Source organism: Nicotiana tabacum, chromosome 19 (assembly GCF_000715075.1).
Source record: "Nicotiana tabacum cultivar K326 chromosome 19, ASM71507v2, whole genome shotgun sequence".
NCBI lineage: Eukaryota > Viridiplantae > Streptophyta > Magnoliopsida > Solanales > Solanaceae > Nicotiana > Nicotiana tabacum.
This window is the reverse complement of record NC_134098.1, coordinates 103,970,318-103,986,702: the sequence shown is the minus strand read 5'-3', so window position 1 is coordinate 103,986,702 and position 16,385 is coordinate 103,970,318. Positions and strand designations below refer to the sequence as shown.

Below are 16,385 nucleotides of genomic sequence, written 5' to 3'. Positions count from 1 at the left end.
ACTATCATTATTTTGGTCTTTGGCACGCCCACATTCATTCGTCAATCACTTGTCTTCATTTAGACTTATTATACACCGCTACCACATCCACTTCAAGAATGGAGCAAATCAAGTGGGACACGCTTCATGCCTTTTCATGAAAAATATATTATTTTTCTTTAGTCATCATTATATCATCAATATAGTACATTGGGACTCAAACCGAATGCATTACTAATATAAAGGCATGTTAGACCATAAGGAATTGGGACTCAAACCCAACTCTTATCATCATGGAGCATCAGGATTTGATCCTGATGTCTTACCCTTATGGTGCATTGTGACTTGAACTCATTGAAGTTGATATAATTAATAGCAAAGGACAAAAATAATTTCAAATACGGAGGAAATGCTTACCTCTTGAGTTAAACTCTTAATAATGTCATTTGGATATAATTCTCAACAATAGACTTTCGTTTACTCAAATCAGCTAAGTAATTAGTGTTAAACAGATATATAAAAATACAAAATAATATTAAAAATTTACATGTGGTCTTTGCTGCAATAAGCCTACTTCAAGATGAAAGTGATATGACCAGAACATTAGGGGAAAATGATGTATCAAATAGAATAATATTACTACTAGTTACCATGCACTTTTGTGGAAACTAAGTATTATGCTCTCTAGAAAAACAAAGAGATATAGCATAACCTTTAAGTCAATCAGGGAATTGTCACGACCCAAAAAAGTCACCACAGGTGTCGTGATGGCACTTAGTCTTTAAGACTAAGTAAGCCGATTATAATTACAATTCAAGCCAATTATTTTTTAAAATATAGTGTCAAAACCAACATCGGAAATAATTCTATCAACTTCCCAAGACTGGTAATACTAAGTCACGAACTCTAACTGATTACATGAAATGATCTCAAGGATCGAATACTCAATATTGTTTGATTAATAATTAACAGTACAATAAAATGGAAAGACTCCAAGGTACTGCGACGACCAAGTAGCTCTACCTTGAATCCTTGCGATCACACTCTAACTCTGTCTGAGTCTGATATCTCCAATACATGGCTATGCACAAAAATGTGTAGAAGTATAGTATGAGTACACCACAGTCGGTACCCAGTAAGTATCAAGACTAACCTCAGTGGAGTAGAGACGAGGTACAATCAAGACACTCACTAGTCTAATAACCTGTGCAATATAGTATACAAAATAATAGAAAACAAATAATAATAAGGGCAACACAAATCAACCAGTGATATGCACAACAGGGCAACAAGAACACCATTAATATTGCTCAACAAATAATAAATACAAGTACATCCAATTAAATCAAGTCCTTCAACTATAAATCTTTCGCCTATATGCTTCTCAAATAATACTCTTCAGAATAAAATTCTTTCAAATAAATCTCTTTCTAATATGATTCCTTCAAATAGATATCTTACGAATATAATTCTTTCCAATAATATTTTGAATATAATCCTTTCAAATAAAAGTCATCTTGTGACACCTCATCTCATAATCATAAAAATATGGGTCTCAGCCACTTTCATATTTTTACGGCACCTCGTGCCCATATCTCTATCACAACTGCACGGATAACTCTAGTGCCAAATATGTCTATACATAAAATCCGCACGATTAATTTATTTTCAATAAAGTAAGGTTATAAACTAAGTACGTACTCGTCACCTTGCGTACATGGTTTTCAATTACACAAATTGCACATAAGACTCAATGTCTAAGGGAAATTTTCTCCACTCAATGTTAGGCAAGATACTTACCCTTTTGAAGTTATGTTGATATTCCAAAATCGTCTTCTTGCTTGAATTGATCTCCGGACAGCTCAAATCTAACCAAATTAATTCAATTCAGTACTAATTATAGGAATTAATTCCATATGAAAATACTAATTTTCTAACAAAATCCAAAATTTAACTCAAAAATCGCATGTGGGGACCACATCTCGGAATCCAACAAAACTCACAAAATCCGACAACCCATTCAATTACAAGTCCACCCATACCAATTTTATTAAATTCCGATAACAACTCGACCTTCAAATCTAAAATTTTCGTTCTTGAAACGTTTTGCAAAAATCTTGATTTCTTCCATTTAAATCCGAAATAAATGATGAATATGACCATGGATTTATGAAATATAATCACTTTTGGATATAGGACATTTATCCAAGTTGAAGTCTTGAAGAAATCCTCAAAATCGCCCAAGAATCGTGCTCCAAAAATCCAAAACGAAATGAAGGAAATGACCATATTTGGTCCTTAAGTTTCTGCCCAAAAAACACTATTCCGGTTGCTAAAAGTCCAATCTTGTCGCTAAAAGTGTCAAATCTGACCGCTAAAGGTGCGCACCAAGATTGTTTACACCAGCAGTTTTGTTTTCACTAAAAAAGCTCTAACTCCATCATACGAACTCGGAATTTGACGATTCTTATTCCTATGAGTCACAAATAATAATACGAACCTAATCGTTCAATCGAAACTCAATTCGGAACTCATTTGCTTAATGCGATATCAATTTTGCTCGTTAAACAGTTAACTCATGTTTCGCACTAAAAACTCAATCGCGACTTGCTGAAATTAGACCAAACTTTTCAGATCACTCCTATAATTCATTATCAAAATCTTGAAAGTCTCAAAATCGAATTTCGATCTCTAGAACTAAAAATGGACCTTTGGATCATTACATGTTTATGTTGAAAACATCAACCTCTTCTTCAACATCCTATAGTGTATCAACCATAACTTCTTGTACTCAACTCCAACTGGCAAACGGTTTAAATTTCTGCAAACTAGATACAAAGTGATACAACTTTTTTGTTTTGCTCATCGCCCAAATTCTAATAGATTGCGAGATATAAGCTCCCAAAGTGAGCCCTATGCAGCAGAAATTTCTGGCGATGCACACTGTTGTAGCCAAAATTTGCAGTACCAGCTTCAGTCAATCAGCCATAACTTTTTGTAAACATATTCGAATAATAAATGGTTTATCATTATGGAAACTAGAATCAAAGAGCTACAACTTTCATGTTTTGATAATTTCCAGATTCTTTATAGATTTCGAGATATAAGCTTCCAAAGTCATCTGTGCGCATCAGAAATTCCGTATATTGCTGTCCAAAAAAACCCCAGCAAGCTGTCAGCTTCACTTCTGCGTGTTCCAACCAGCCTTTGCCAAGCTCCCTTTCATGTCGCTTCTGCAATGATTTTCTCGCTTTTGCGAGGTCGCTTCTGCGATGAAACTTTCGCAGAAGCGAAAGCATCAGCTGCTGCCTAGATATTCCAGCAGCTTTTCTTCAAGTCCGAATTGATCCGTTAACCTTCCGAAATCCACCCGAGGCCCTCGGGACCTTAACCAAATATACCAACATGTCCCAAAATACAATACGAACTTAGTTGAGGCTTCAAACCACGCCAAACAACGCCGAAATTACGAATCGCGCATCAAATCGAATTATGAGTTTTCAAATCTTCCAACTTCTATATTTTGCGCCAAAACGTATCAAATCAATTCTGATTGACCTCTAATTTTGCACACAAGTCATAAATGACATAACGAATATAAAAAAAAATTCAGAACTGAATTCCGACTCCGATATCAAAAAGTCAACTCACTAGTAAAACTTTCCAAAAATTCAACTTTCGTTATTTCAAGCAAAATTTCACTACGGACTTCCAAATATTTTTTCGGACACGCTCCTAAGTCCAAAATTACCATACGGAGCTATTGAAATCATCAAAATTCTATTCTGGGGTCGTTTACTCAAAAGTCAACTCTCCGATCAACTCTTTCTATTTAAGCTTAAAAATGAGAATTGTTCTTTAAATTAAATTCCGAAACTTTCGAAAACCAAACTCGACAACACACACGGGTCATAATACATTTTACGAAGCTACTCGAGACCTTAAGTCGCTGAACGGGGCGTAAATTCTTAAAACGACAAGTTGGATCGTTACATGAGTAAAAAAAATAGTGGACAAATCACTGTCTACTATCTACTACTATATGCTTTCCATATGAAAATGATTCAACATGTTAACTTGATAAGAATTTTGGTGTAGTACATACTTCTTGTACTAATATTTTTTCTTATCAAAATAAAATAGTTAAGAATATTATTATTATTATTATATTATATTTGACAGTAAACTAATGTATAATCATTATACTAGGCATACTAAAATCGTATTATAAGGTAAAACCATAAGCATACATAATAAAGTATAATTTTAATTTTGTAGATTATTTAGTATACCGCATGCCACCTATTATTTAGTTCATGAAAATTTAACAAGGTGACATCCTTAGCAGCCATATAAATACTAATTTTCTAATAACCAGACCATTGCTTGTTCTAAATAGTGATACAAACTTATCTGGTTTAAAACTCTGACTTGTTGCTGTAGCAGAAAGACGTGTCTGTAATACTACATACCTTTCTGAATAAAATCTGGATAATTTTGGCAATAGTGTTATAAAATATAAGTCAAAGTAACAATATAGAACAATGAAAAACAAGCTAAGAGATATAGAGAGAAAGAGATATAGAGAGATTCTTATTTCTTTTTCAATTTATTACAAGGCCTTTATATAGGCATGAAAAGTGAATAATCACTATTGTAAAATATATCATTGAACATGTTACTAAGCATTTGAGAGGAAGATCATGGGAGAAGTTATGGAGTTACAATCATAACTCCACAAATATTAGAGTAGTGTGAGTGGAGAAGAGTAAACATCCACCATAATTTAACTTTTCTTATAATACTCTCATTTTTTATTTCATTCGGAGCACATATCTTTTCTTAACAATATACTATATGTTGTCATCAAGCATATTCCGTTAGAGTTCCAGTCTTTGTATATGAATTATCATAGATAATTAGGGGTGGCAAACGGGGTCAGATATAAAAATGGGTAATGCAAAACAGATAAATTATCCAACTCGATCCATATTTAATACGGATAAAAATTAAGTTAGCCGGCGGATAATATGAATATCCATATTATTCACGGCTTCTTGAATATGATCAATTTTGGGAGAATTCCTAGTCTCCGAAACTTGAGGAACCCCCAATTTGAAGGTTTACAAATGTAAAAGTTAAACTTATTAGTTACCCATTTTCTAAATGAATAATATGATTCTTATTCATATTTGACCCGTTTTTAAAAAAATTTATTATCCAACCCATTTTTAATAAATAATTTGAGTGAATATATAGCTACACATAATAAGATAAATGGACGCAGTAGGAATGGAGGAACAGACAAGGTGACTTTGCTTAAAGGTGACGAAGAAAGAACAATTGTCTGTAGTTTTACCTGCTAATTACCATCATTAATATTATACCTACAATAAGATGTGTCAGCCGCAACACCATTAAAGTGGTTATCTTTTTAAGCAACTTGGGTACAATATTGACAAGAATGTTATCTCCACTTTCCACCATTTGTTATTATTATGTAAAATGCCTTTTTAGGCCTGCAAATACATTGATGGTTACACCTTTAAATACTTTAGCACATATTCTTTCACTTTCGCCGTGATTTTCTATTATTATTCTCCTGCGTTGCGGCTAAGCAGCTGCCCTCTACAGTCTATTGGATGATTTCTTTGGCGGGCTGTGCATGAGATCTTTTTTTTCTTCATCAAAATAGTTCAAAATCCCTATAGGCTATGGTAATAGTGTTTAATTGTTTATACAATTTAATTTATGACATTTTCATCATTATAAATAATATAGTGACTGCCACGAGGCTAAAATCTCACAGAACTACGTCCTAAAAGTCGAGGCGCATTAGCTACATTAACACTTGACGTAGTAATATGTCTCACTATACATATTTTGTGCGCATTTTGCTTATTGGGTTGTTTGCACCATACTCAACGAACGTTATCTTGATAATTTTTGTTTAAGTATATGACTATATATAATAATCACATTATTTACAATTCAGTGACTTAATATATTTTTTATGTATTCATGTTATTTTAAGTAGATATTTGAATAATTCTTTGGTAAAGTGTTTTTATTTTTCAAACACATTAATTGTATTTTAAATATTTTTAAAAGAAAGCATCCGATGGTGTCGTGGTGTAGTTGGTTATCACGTCAGTCTAACACACTGAAGGTCTCCGGTTCAAGTCCGGGCGACGCCAGTTTTTGCGTATCTATTTTTTTAATCGTCAATTGCCACTTTAATATTGGGAGAAAACAGGAAAAAACACCACCATAGAATAGCTTTATTGTGTTATGAAAATAATTATATTGTGGATGTCTATTTATTACTCCGCTATAGGTAATCTTCCTAAAAAAAGATTATCCATTTAGTACTCTGTTGAAGTTTATCTACAAGCAGCTGATGCAGGCAGGTTGCAAGCAGCTCATGCAGACAGCTTACAAGCAGCTAAAGAAAAACCTTGCAACTGCTTCCTGAAAAGCCTCGCAGCTGCTTCCTTTCTTCTATAAATAGAGGAGTTTTTAGTTCATTATGTACATAAGTTTGAAGTTTGAATAATATATCAGTTTCTCTCTATACTTGTCTTTACTTTACTGTCTTTATTTTATAACACGTTATCAGCACGAGACTCTGCCATCTCGAAAAAATACTTTGAAAGTATCAGAGGTACGAACTTTCTTTTTCTAAATAATGTCAAATCTTTCTAAACTTGAGTTTGTAACCCTAGATATATCGGGCAAAAGCTACATGTCTTGGGTGCTTGATGCCGAAATTCATCTTGATGCGATGGGTCTAGCAGACACCATCAAAGATAAAAATCAGGCATCAAACCAAGACCGTGCCAAAGCAATGATATTCCTATGCCATCACCTTGATGAGGGCCTGAAAATGGAATATCTTACTGTTAAAGATCCAGTCATACTGTGGAATAATTTGAAAAATAGATATGACCACCCGAAGATGGTCGTTCTTCCACATGCATGATATGATTGGACTCATCTAAGGCTACAAGATTTTAAATCTACCAGTGAGTATAATTCTGCTATGTTCAAAATTATTTCCCAATTGAAACTATGTGGTGACAATATTACTGATCATGATATGTTGGAGAAAACTTTCATCATTTTTCATGCCATATGCTCCTACATCAGCAATATCGAGAGATGGGATTCAAAAAGTATTCTGAACTTATCTCACATCTTCTTGTAGCCGAGCAACATAATGGGCTATTAATGAAAAACCATGAAAGCCGACCTACTGGTTCTTGTCCATTCCCTGAAGTGAATGAGACGAACTTCCACCAAGCTAAGCGTGGAAGAGGACGTGGCCCCAGTCGTGGTCATGGCCGTGGTCGGGGAGGAAACTCTAATCGTGGTAATAACAATGCACCAAAGAACCCTCCTCACCACCAGCAGTGGAAAAGGAAGGAACAAAAGCATGAAGCGGTGCAAGCAGCAAAGCCAGAAAATGCATACTATAGATGTGGAGGAAAAGGGCACTGGTCACGTATATGTCGTACGCCAAAACACCTGGTAGAGCTATATCAAGCCTCTCTGAAGAAGACAGAGAAAAATGCTGAAGTAAATTTTATTTCTGAAGATAATTTAGACTTCATGCATTTGGATATAACTGATTATTTTACACTCCTAGAAGGAGAAATAAGTCATGTGATCGGTGATAAATCATGAGAGATGTAAATATTTTAATTTTTGTTGTTTGTAGTAGATAGTATGGTTATGCAATTGTTGTACATAAATAAAAGTTATGCTTTGAAAGTGATGTTTACTATCATATTTATTTTGTTTATGTCATTTTGAAGAATATGGATAATCCTCAAATTATGTTTCATTAAAGAACAATCATGAAGATATTTGTGTAATTGATAATAGAACAACTCATGCCATATTCAAAGATCAGAAATACTTTTCTTATTTGCATAAGGAAAAAGCAAATATTTCTACAATTTCTAGTAATATAAGTTTGATTGAAGGCTCCGGAAGAACTACTGTATTTCTGCCTAAGGGAACAAAACTTATTATCGACAATGCATTGTTCTCCTCCAAGTCCCGAATAAAGTTGTTGAGTTTTATAGATATTCGCCGAAATGGATATCATGTTGAGACAATAGATGAAATGAACGTGGAATATCTTTGTATTACAAAGAATATTTCTGGCCAGAAATGCATTGTAGAAAAGTTACCAACTTTATCTTCTCGCTTATACTATTCAAAGATTAGTACAGTTGAAGTACACTCTATCGTAAATCGGAAGTTTACTGATTCAAATACCTTTGTGCTTTGGCATGGCCGTTTGGGCCATCCCGAATCAATAATGATGAGATGAATTACTGAAAATTCGAGTGGACATCCATTAAAGAACCTGAAGATTCTTACAAATAATGAATTTTCTTGTGATGCTTGTTATCAAGGCAAAATGATCACTAGACCATCACCAATGAAGGTTGGCATTGAATCCCCTGCCATTTTAGAACGTATACATGGGGATATATGTTGACCTATTCACCCACCAAGTGTGCTGTTTAGATATTTGATGGTCCTAATATATGCATCTTCAAGATGGTCTCATGTGTGCCTACTATCATCTCACAACCTGGCGTTTGTAAAGTTATTAGCTCAAATAATTCGATTAAGGGTACAATTCCCAGATTATCATATAAAGGCTATTCGCCTTGATAATGCTGGAGAATTCTCATCTCAAGCTTTTGATAATTACTGTCTATCAGTTGGAATAAAAGTTGAACATCCTGTAGCTTATGTTCATACTCAAAATGGCCTTGCAGAGTCATTTATTAAACGACTGCAATTGATAGCAAGACCACTACTTATGAAAACAAAATTGCCCATTACTGTTTGGGGCCATACTATCTTGCACGCAACATCACTTATCAGTCTCAGACCGACACATTATAATAAATATTCTATGTCACAATTAGTTTTTGGTCATGAACCAAATATTGTCCATCTACGAATTTTTGGATGTGCTGTATATGTGCCAGTAGCACCACCATAGCGCAATAAGATGGGCCCCCAAAGAAGGTTAGGAATATATATTGGGTTTGAATAACCCTCTATTATTCGCTATCTTGAACCATTGACGAGAGATTTATTTACTGCTTGATTTGCAGATTGTTGATTTGATGAAACAAATTTCCCATAATTAGGGGGAGAGAAAAAGGAAATCAAAAGAGAAATTATGTGAAAAGTTTTATCATTATCTCACTTTGATCCACATACCCCTATATATAATCAGGAGGTCCAGAAGATCATCCATTTACAAAATATAGCAAATCAAATGCTAGACGCATTTAATAATTTGAAAAGGATAACTAAGTCACATATCCCTGCAGAGAATATTCCTATTCGAATTGATGTCCCAACAGGACCATCTACTAGCATGAGAGCTAGTGAACCTAAAGCACGCCTGAAGTGTGGTAGGCCTTTTGGTTCTAAGGATCGAAATCCTAGAAAAAGAAAATCGATAAATAATCAAAATGATATTATGAAGGGATCTCCTTAAGAGACGCAATATCTGATTAGTTCTGAGATTCCTAAAGAAATCAATAAACCCGAGACTCAAGTGAGTGTGCAACTTTTAATAAGTTCTACTGGTGATAGGATTAATTTAAATCGATCTGAAATAGTGGTGGATAATATTTTTGCATATAATGTTGCACTTAACATTATGCAAGATAGTGAGAATCTTGAACTCCGATCTGTCGAATAATGTCGACAAAGATATGATTGGCAAAAATGGCAAGAGTCAATTCAATCGGAATTGAAGTCACTTGCTAAAAGAGAGGTCTTTGGACCAGTAGTCCAAACACCTGCTGGTATAAAACCAATTGGTCATAAATGAGTTTTTGTACGAAAAAGGAATGATAAAAATGAAGTTGAAATATACAAGGCTCGGCTTGTTGCACAAGGATTCTCACAACGACCTGGAGTCGATTATGAAGAAACATATTTACCCGTTATGGATTCCATAACATTTCGATATCTTATCAGTTTAGCACTGCATGAAAAGCTTGTAATACATCTAATGGATGTAGTTACAACTTATCTGTACGGTTCACTTGATAATGAAATTTATATGAAAATCCCTGAAGGATTTAAAATGCCTGAAGCGAATTCAAAATCTCAGGAAATTTATTCAATTAGATTACAAAGATCTTTGTACGGTTTAAAGCAATCTGGGCGCATGTGGTATAATCGCCTTAGTGAATATTTGTTGAAAGAAGGTTACATAAATGATGTTATTTGTCCATGTATTTTTATAAAGAACATGACATCAGAATTTGTTATACTTGCTGTTTATGTTGATGACATAAATCTTGTTGGAACTCCAGAAGAGCTCCAAAAAGCAATTGAATATCTTAAGAAAGAATTTGAGATGAAAGATCTTGGAAAGACAAAACTTTGTCTTGGTCTGCAAATTGAACATTTAGCAGACGAAATCTTTATCCATCAATCTGCCTATACAAAAAGGGTATTAAAACGCTTTTACATGGACAAAGCACACCCATTAAGTACACTAATGGCAGTTCGATCACTTGAAGTGAATAAAGATTTATTCCGACCTCCAGAAAAGGATGAGGAACTCCTTGGTCCCGAAGTACCCTATCTTAGTGCAATTGGTGCACTAATGTATCGTGCTAATGCTACAAGGCCTGACATAACATTTTCTGTTAATTTACTTACAAGATATAGTTCTTTTCCTACACGGAGACATTGGAACGGGATTAAGCATATATTGCTATATTTAAAGGGAACTCTTGATATGAGTTTATTTTATTCTAACAAAGGTAGTGCAGATCTTGTTGGTTATGCAGATGCAGATTATTTATCTGATCCCCATAAAGCTAGATCTCAAACCGGGTACGTGTTTACATATGAAGGTATTATCATATCACATCGCTCCACAAAGCAATCTATTGTTGCTACTTCTTCAAATCATGCTGAAATAATAGCTATTCATGAAACAAGTAGGGAATGCATATGGTTGAGATCAATAATTTATTTTATTCGAGAAAAATGTGGTTTGGAATGTGAGAAAAGACTCAGAATTTTATACGAAGACAATGCTGCATGCATAACCCAATTGAAGGGAGGATTTATAAAAGGAGATAGAATGAAGCACATTTTACCAAAATTATTCTACACACACGATCTTCAGAAAAATGGTGACATTGATGTGCAACAAATCCGTTCAAGTGACAATCCGACAGATTTATTCACTAAATCTTTACCAACTTCAACTTTTGAGAAAATGGTATACAAGATTGGAATGCGGAGACTCAAATATTTGAAACAAGGTTTTCATTAGGGGGAGTAAAATACGCGATGTATTCTTTTTTCCTTACTAAGGTTTTTTCCCATAGGGTTTTCCTTATAAGGTTTTTAATGAGGCAACTAGCAATGCGTATTACTAAATATGTGTACTTTTTTCCTTCACTAGGATTTTTTCCACAGGATTTTTTCCTAGTAAGGTTTTAACGAGGCACAATATCTTTTAATGAACATCCAAGGGGGAGTGTTATGAAAATAATTATATTGTGGATGTCCATTTATTACTCCGCTATAGATAATTTTCCTGAACAAGATTATCCATTTAATACTCTGTTGAAATTTATCTACAAGCAGCTGATGTAGGCAGGTTGCAAGCAGCTCAATAAAATGATTTGCAGTACCTTCTTATTAAACAGACATGTTGCAAGCAGCAGTTCATGCAGACAGCTTACAAGTAACTAAAGAAAAGCCTCGCATCTGCTTCCTTTCTTCTATAAATAGAAAAGTTTTCAGTTCATTATGTACATAAGTTTCAAATTTGAATAATATATCAGTTTTTCTATAGTTGTCTTTTACTTTATTGTATTTATTTTATAATATATTGTACTTTTTGTGTCCCGATAGCTTATTGTACTTGTCGAATCCAAAAACATCGCGAATTTTCTATACAAATCATTTTGTTTTTTTCTATGCCGACCCCTAAACTTTGTACTATTCGCATTAACTCACATCTCTACCAAAAAGTTTGAAAAAGGTGACAAAACAATGAATGGAACTCCTTTTGTTCAGTTTTTTTCCTTGTCCTTCTCAAAAGTCAAGCAGCAGCCCCTTCACCATTCACTGTCTTAGATTCTTCTTCATCCCATTAATTTCCATTTCAAGCTTGTTCTTTCACCAAACACAAAAAAGAAGAATCTTTAGTAAGGTAAAGGTTCTGTTTTTAGGTATTGCCGCTGCCTCTTTATTATACATATGTTTTTAAATTTTCTGAAATTTATTTGGGTGTGGTCTATTTATCAGGTTTCTTCAGTAAAGATTCTGTTTTTCACCTATCTAGTTACTAATTTCAAGCAGAAACCTTTTTCAGAAGAAAGAAGAAGCAAGATATTTGGCGAGGTAAAGCTTCTGTTTTTCCTCAGTTTGTCTTCTTTTTGTTGTGCAGTTGACTGTGTATGTTTGTGCTTTTGAAACTGAAAGTGGGTGTAGTTTAGCCTTCTGAAACTTATTGTGTCTGGTCTATGGGTCAGGTTTAGTGTGTAAAGATTCTGTTTTTCTGAGTTTGTCCTATTAATTCTATTGTCTTTTAGCAAAGTGATTCTATTTTTTCTCTCTAGGTATTTCTGGTGTGCCACTGCTTCTTTATGTATGTGCTTTTGAAACTGAAGGTGGTTTTAGTTAATTTTCTGAAATTTGTTTGGATGAGGGTTTATATAGCCTACCCCAACTAGCTTAGAATTGAGGTGAAGTTTTTGTTGTTGTCCGGTTGGTTTATTAATTGAGTATAGATTCTGCTTTTCTTAGTTTGTAATTTTCCTCAATGGTCTTTCTGGTGTGCCACTGCCTGTATATGTGCATGCTTCTGAAACTGAAGATGGTGTAGTTAGAATTTGTGAAATTTTATTTGGTTGTGGTCTACTGATCAGGTTTCTTGTGTAAAGCTTCTGTTTTCTCAGTTTGTGCTATCATTTCAGTATTTCACCTTTCGTGAGTTAACATTTGCTCAAAGGATTAGTTTGTTTGAATTAACAAGTGCTAGTGCTTGTTGGTGAAGTAGTTGTAACCAGAAAATGTTGTTGAAGTCTTGTGGTTTGTAAATATATAGCATAATCAATGATTCTTAGGCAAAGTTCAAGTCCATAGGAAAGACCATCACTAATCTCCCAAATTAATTGGGTTACTATAAGCCTGATTTATACATATTAGATAATTTGCTTCTATAAGTCGGTCCATATGCAATCTTTGGAACATGTTTAGTACAAAGTTTCCATATCGAAATGGGCAGGCTCAATCAGATGACGAGATCAGTATTCTAATGGTGGATTGCCAAGCCTGTACATGACCTTGTATTCTGTGACTCCTGTGGTGTTATTCCATGACTAGTTTTTTTTAAGCGTTATTCCGTAACTTGTTTTAATTAGGAAACATGTTGGTTGACAGTTGGTACAAAGAGCGTCTCAGCCTGTATTAACATCAATGTTTTCGTGCAAAGAAGTGAGTTTAACCACCTATGATTTGTCTTTGTTGTTTTAATTAGGAAACATGTTGGTTGAGAGTCGGTACAAAGAGTGTCTCAGCCTGTATTAACATCAATGTTTTCGTGCAAAGAAGTGAGTTTAACCACCTATGATTTGTCTTTGTTATCATAGAATTAGGGACTTTCAGTATAGAAATTGAAGAAAAGCAAAAATGTTTCTTCAAACTATGCGGAGGAGCATAAACTAAGTACTTAGCTTGGTCCTAAATTGTTATAGCTGACGTGTATTACGTGAGATCCAACAGAAAGTAGTTTTATGTTGTTGTTTCAAGAAGCTCTTTTGTGCAGTATTCTTGATCCTTGTCTTCATATCTCTGTTGCCTTACTCCTTGTTAACCGAGCATTTCTTTTTTGTGATTACTCTGTATATTTTCTAAATGGCCACCCACTCTCCCTTTTTTGTTTCAGCAGTGCCTTGCCTATACATACGAAAGGAGAAGATAATGTGTCAGGAAATACGACATATACATTGACAACTAAAATAACTGCTAGGAATGGGAGGTTGCTGTTGCTCTTCAAGGAAGCCGCCCCAGCTTCATGGAACACCAATCTTTTACTATGTTAGTAATGATTCCGATCAGTCTACATATGGAAACATCCAACTAGCATAAGTTCTTCCAGATTTTGTCCTATTGATGCATTCACTTTCTATAACATTGTCCTTTTTGGACTTGTCTGTGCTTGCTGATATTATGATATTTCTTAAAATGATGGCTTATTGAATGTAAGTGTGTTACCTGCTAAAACAGTTCCTCAAAATATTGTACTAATAGTAAGTTCGGCTCATGCATTGTTCTATTAAGCAACATCGAAAGACCTCTACTGATTTTATATAAGGAGAAACTTGAATACTTGATTCAGTTCTTGGTTCCTTATAAACCTGAACGCAGTGATTGTATTCGTGATGAAACTCAAACTTGAAGGAAAAAGAAAGCAACTGATTTTGTATATACTGTATGCTCTCTGAAGTCATACGCATCAGTTTTACTACTTGTGTCCTCTGCAGATGGACTCGCACCTTTTTTGTTCATTGATCGCTCTTCCTAATATAACCTTTTTCCTATGGCCTTCTTTTCTTCTCAAGCTCTGACCATAGAGTTCCCGTCTTCTTTCTGCAGTTCCCACCAGCTTCTGAAGAGTATGAGTCCTTGACATCTGATGATAGCGCTGCTACTGCACTTACCTCTGGCTTCCTGGATGATTTGAACCTAGACAGATCAACACCTGACACTTACCGTGCTCCTCCTGCACCAATTCCGTTTGAAGTAGTTTTGGGGCATCCACAGTCCAGGGGTTCCGAGTTCACAGAAGAACCATTACTTCACAATAGCTATGAGAGTACTTGTAAAGATATTAAGCAATCTGATTGCAAAGCTGAAACAGAATTTCTTCTTGCCTCCCTAAAGAAAACAGGGATTGGCCTTGTAAAATCAAATCCACCTATTATTCAATCAGCTGACGAAGAGGATGTTTGTCCCACATGTCTTGAAGGTATATACAATGGACATTTTTGGAGAGGCGACTTCACTTTTGCCCTCCTCCGTACCTTTTGCTTTTTTAATCAACCTGTTTGTGATTGGCTTATAGTCTTGGTGTCTATCCTTTGCACTTGTTTTGCAGAATATGATGCTGACAATCCAAGAATAGTTGCAAAATGTAACCACCATTTTCATCTTTCATGCATTCTTGAGTGGATGGAAAGAAGTCAAACATGCCCAATATGCAATCAGGTCCACTTTGTTTTCCTTCTCTTCTACCCACCCCCTTCTTTTCCTCTTTCTACCTTCCACTGTTTGGTCATCATTTTTCCAAGATGTATATGAGGAAAAGGATGGAGTTTCTCTTGATTCACATTACCGCTCTTCATTATATTTTTCATTTGACAACGAACCACGTTCATCCTTTCTTTTTATCATTAATTTTGTCGCTGAGATCCATAAAATGAGCAATTGCTGATTTTCTTGATGCAGGATATGATTTATGAACACCTATGAAACTTTTGTAACCGAACTTGATTGGTCATTGTCTATACCTGCCTACAGAAGCAGCACAAACACATGGCCGTTATTTTTCACTTGGAGGCTTGGCCTGTGTTCACTTATAAAATGTAAATTCTCAATGTATATGAAGCTTATGTTAGTAAATCCTACCCTTGAAGATGAATTGATGAACGCAGGCTGCATGTATGCTGAAGGGAGCTAATCACAGCCAAAGAACAGAAAGATTTGATGTCTGGAAAATTAAATTCTGAACACATGCTTTTAGTCATGGCTTCTGAGTTCGAAGTGTTGTACCTGTACAACTCTTCTTTTGTAATCTTATGTTCAATTGCTGTACAGATTCTACTGTCAAAGATAATGGCAGTGGCATATTCCTCAAGTTTTATGGGCACATTTGATGATCCTGGGTCTCGTCTCTTATGGATAATTCCGTTTTCCCCTGCTTAGAACCGAAATAGTACTCCCTCCATCTCCTTTTATTTCCTTATTAGTGTATTTTATAAAGATTGACACCTTTCAATATTTCCTTAATAGGAAGCATTCATAGTTATATAGATGTTATTGCACTGCAAGTTCTACAACTACACAAATGTTATTATTATTTAAGATCACATATCTATTAAAGTTTGTGCTAATTTAAACTGAATCTTTTTTAAGCGGAAGGAAGGAGTAATAAGTAAATTGTCAGTCATCCGTTAGTCTTCACTACCAATGCACGATTCCTGATGGCAAAAATAGGATGCTGTCTAGATTTTAGGTTTGAAATTCACCTACAGCACTTGGTCTGAGTTTATATCTTCTCCGCCTTAATCGGTCGAAGTACCTGCGACTGTGAGCCTATCTGCTCC

General features: G+C 34.8%; 1 protein-coding gene and 1 non-coding gene across 5 annotated transcripts; both read left to right on the top strand.

The window, feature by feature from the left end:
* Positions 1-6,102: 6,102 nt before the first annotated feature.
* Positions 6,103-6,176, top strand: TRNAV-AAC (transfer RNA valine (anticodon AAC)). Its single transcript has one exon. It is a non-coding gene; the product is annotated as a tRNA-Val (tRNA).
* Positions 6,177-12,011: 5,835 nt separating this feature from the next.
* On the top strand, positions 12,012-16,085 carry LOC107782595 (putative E3 ubiquitin-protein ligase RHB1A). Of its 4 annotated transcripts, none has more exons than XM_016603493.2 (7): positions 12,012-12,208; positions 12,304-12,399; positions 13,538-13,610; positions 13,949-14,097; positions 14,656-15,028; positions 15,158-15,267; positions 15,508-16,085. In XM_016603493.2, the coding sequence occupies exons 4-7, from the start codon at positions 14,032-14,034 to the stop codon at positions 15,529-15,531; spliced, it is 573 nt and encodes a 190-aa protein (XP_016458979.1). In that variant the 5' UTR covers positions 12,012-12,208; positions 12,304-12,399; positions 13,538-13,610; positions 13,949-14,031; the 3' UTR covers positions 15,532-16,085. The 4 variants fall into 4 exon arrangements, with proteins under 4 accessions (XP_016458979.1, XP_016458978.1, XP_016458977.1 ...); XM_016603492.2 differs by having other exon boundaries at positions 13,946-14,097; XM_016603491.2 differs by lacking the exon at positions 13,538-13,610 and having other exon boundaries at positions 13,946-14,097.
* Positions 16,086-16,385: the final 300 nt, after the last annotated feature.

Bases quoted from the DNA above. Each gene is read 5' to 3' on its own strand.
- LOC107782595 (XM_016603491.2), top strand. From the start codon at position 14,032: ATGGGAGGTTGCTGTTGCTCTTCAAGGAAGCCGCCCCAGCTTCATGGA. The intron at 15,029-15,157 runs GTATATACAATG...CTTGTTTTGCAG, and splicing joins TTGTCCCACATGTCTTGAAG to AATATGATGCTGACAATCCA. The intron at 15,268-15,507 runs GTCCACTTTGTT...TTCTTGATGCAG, and splicing joins CATGCCCAATATGCAATCAG to GATATGATTTATGAACACCT.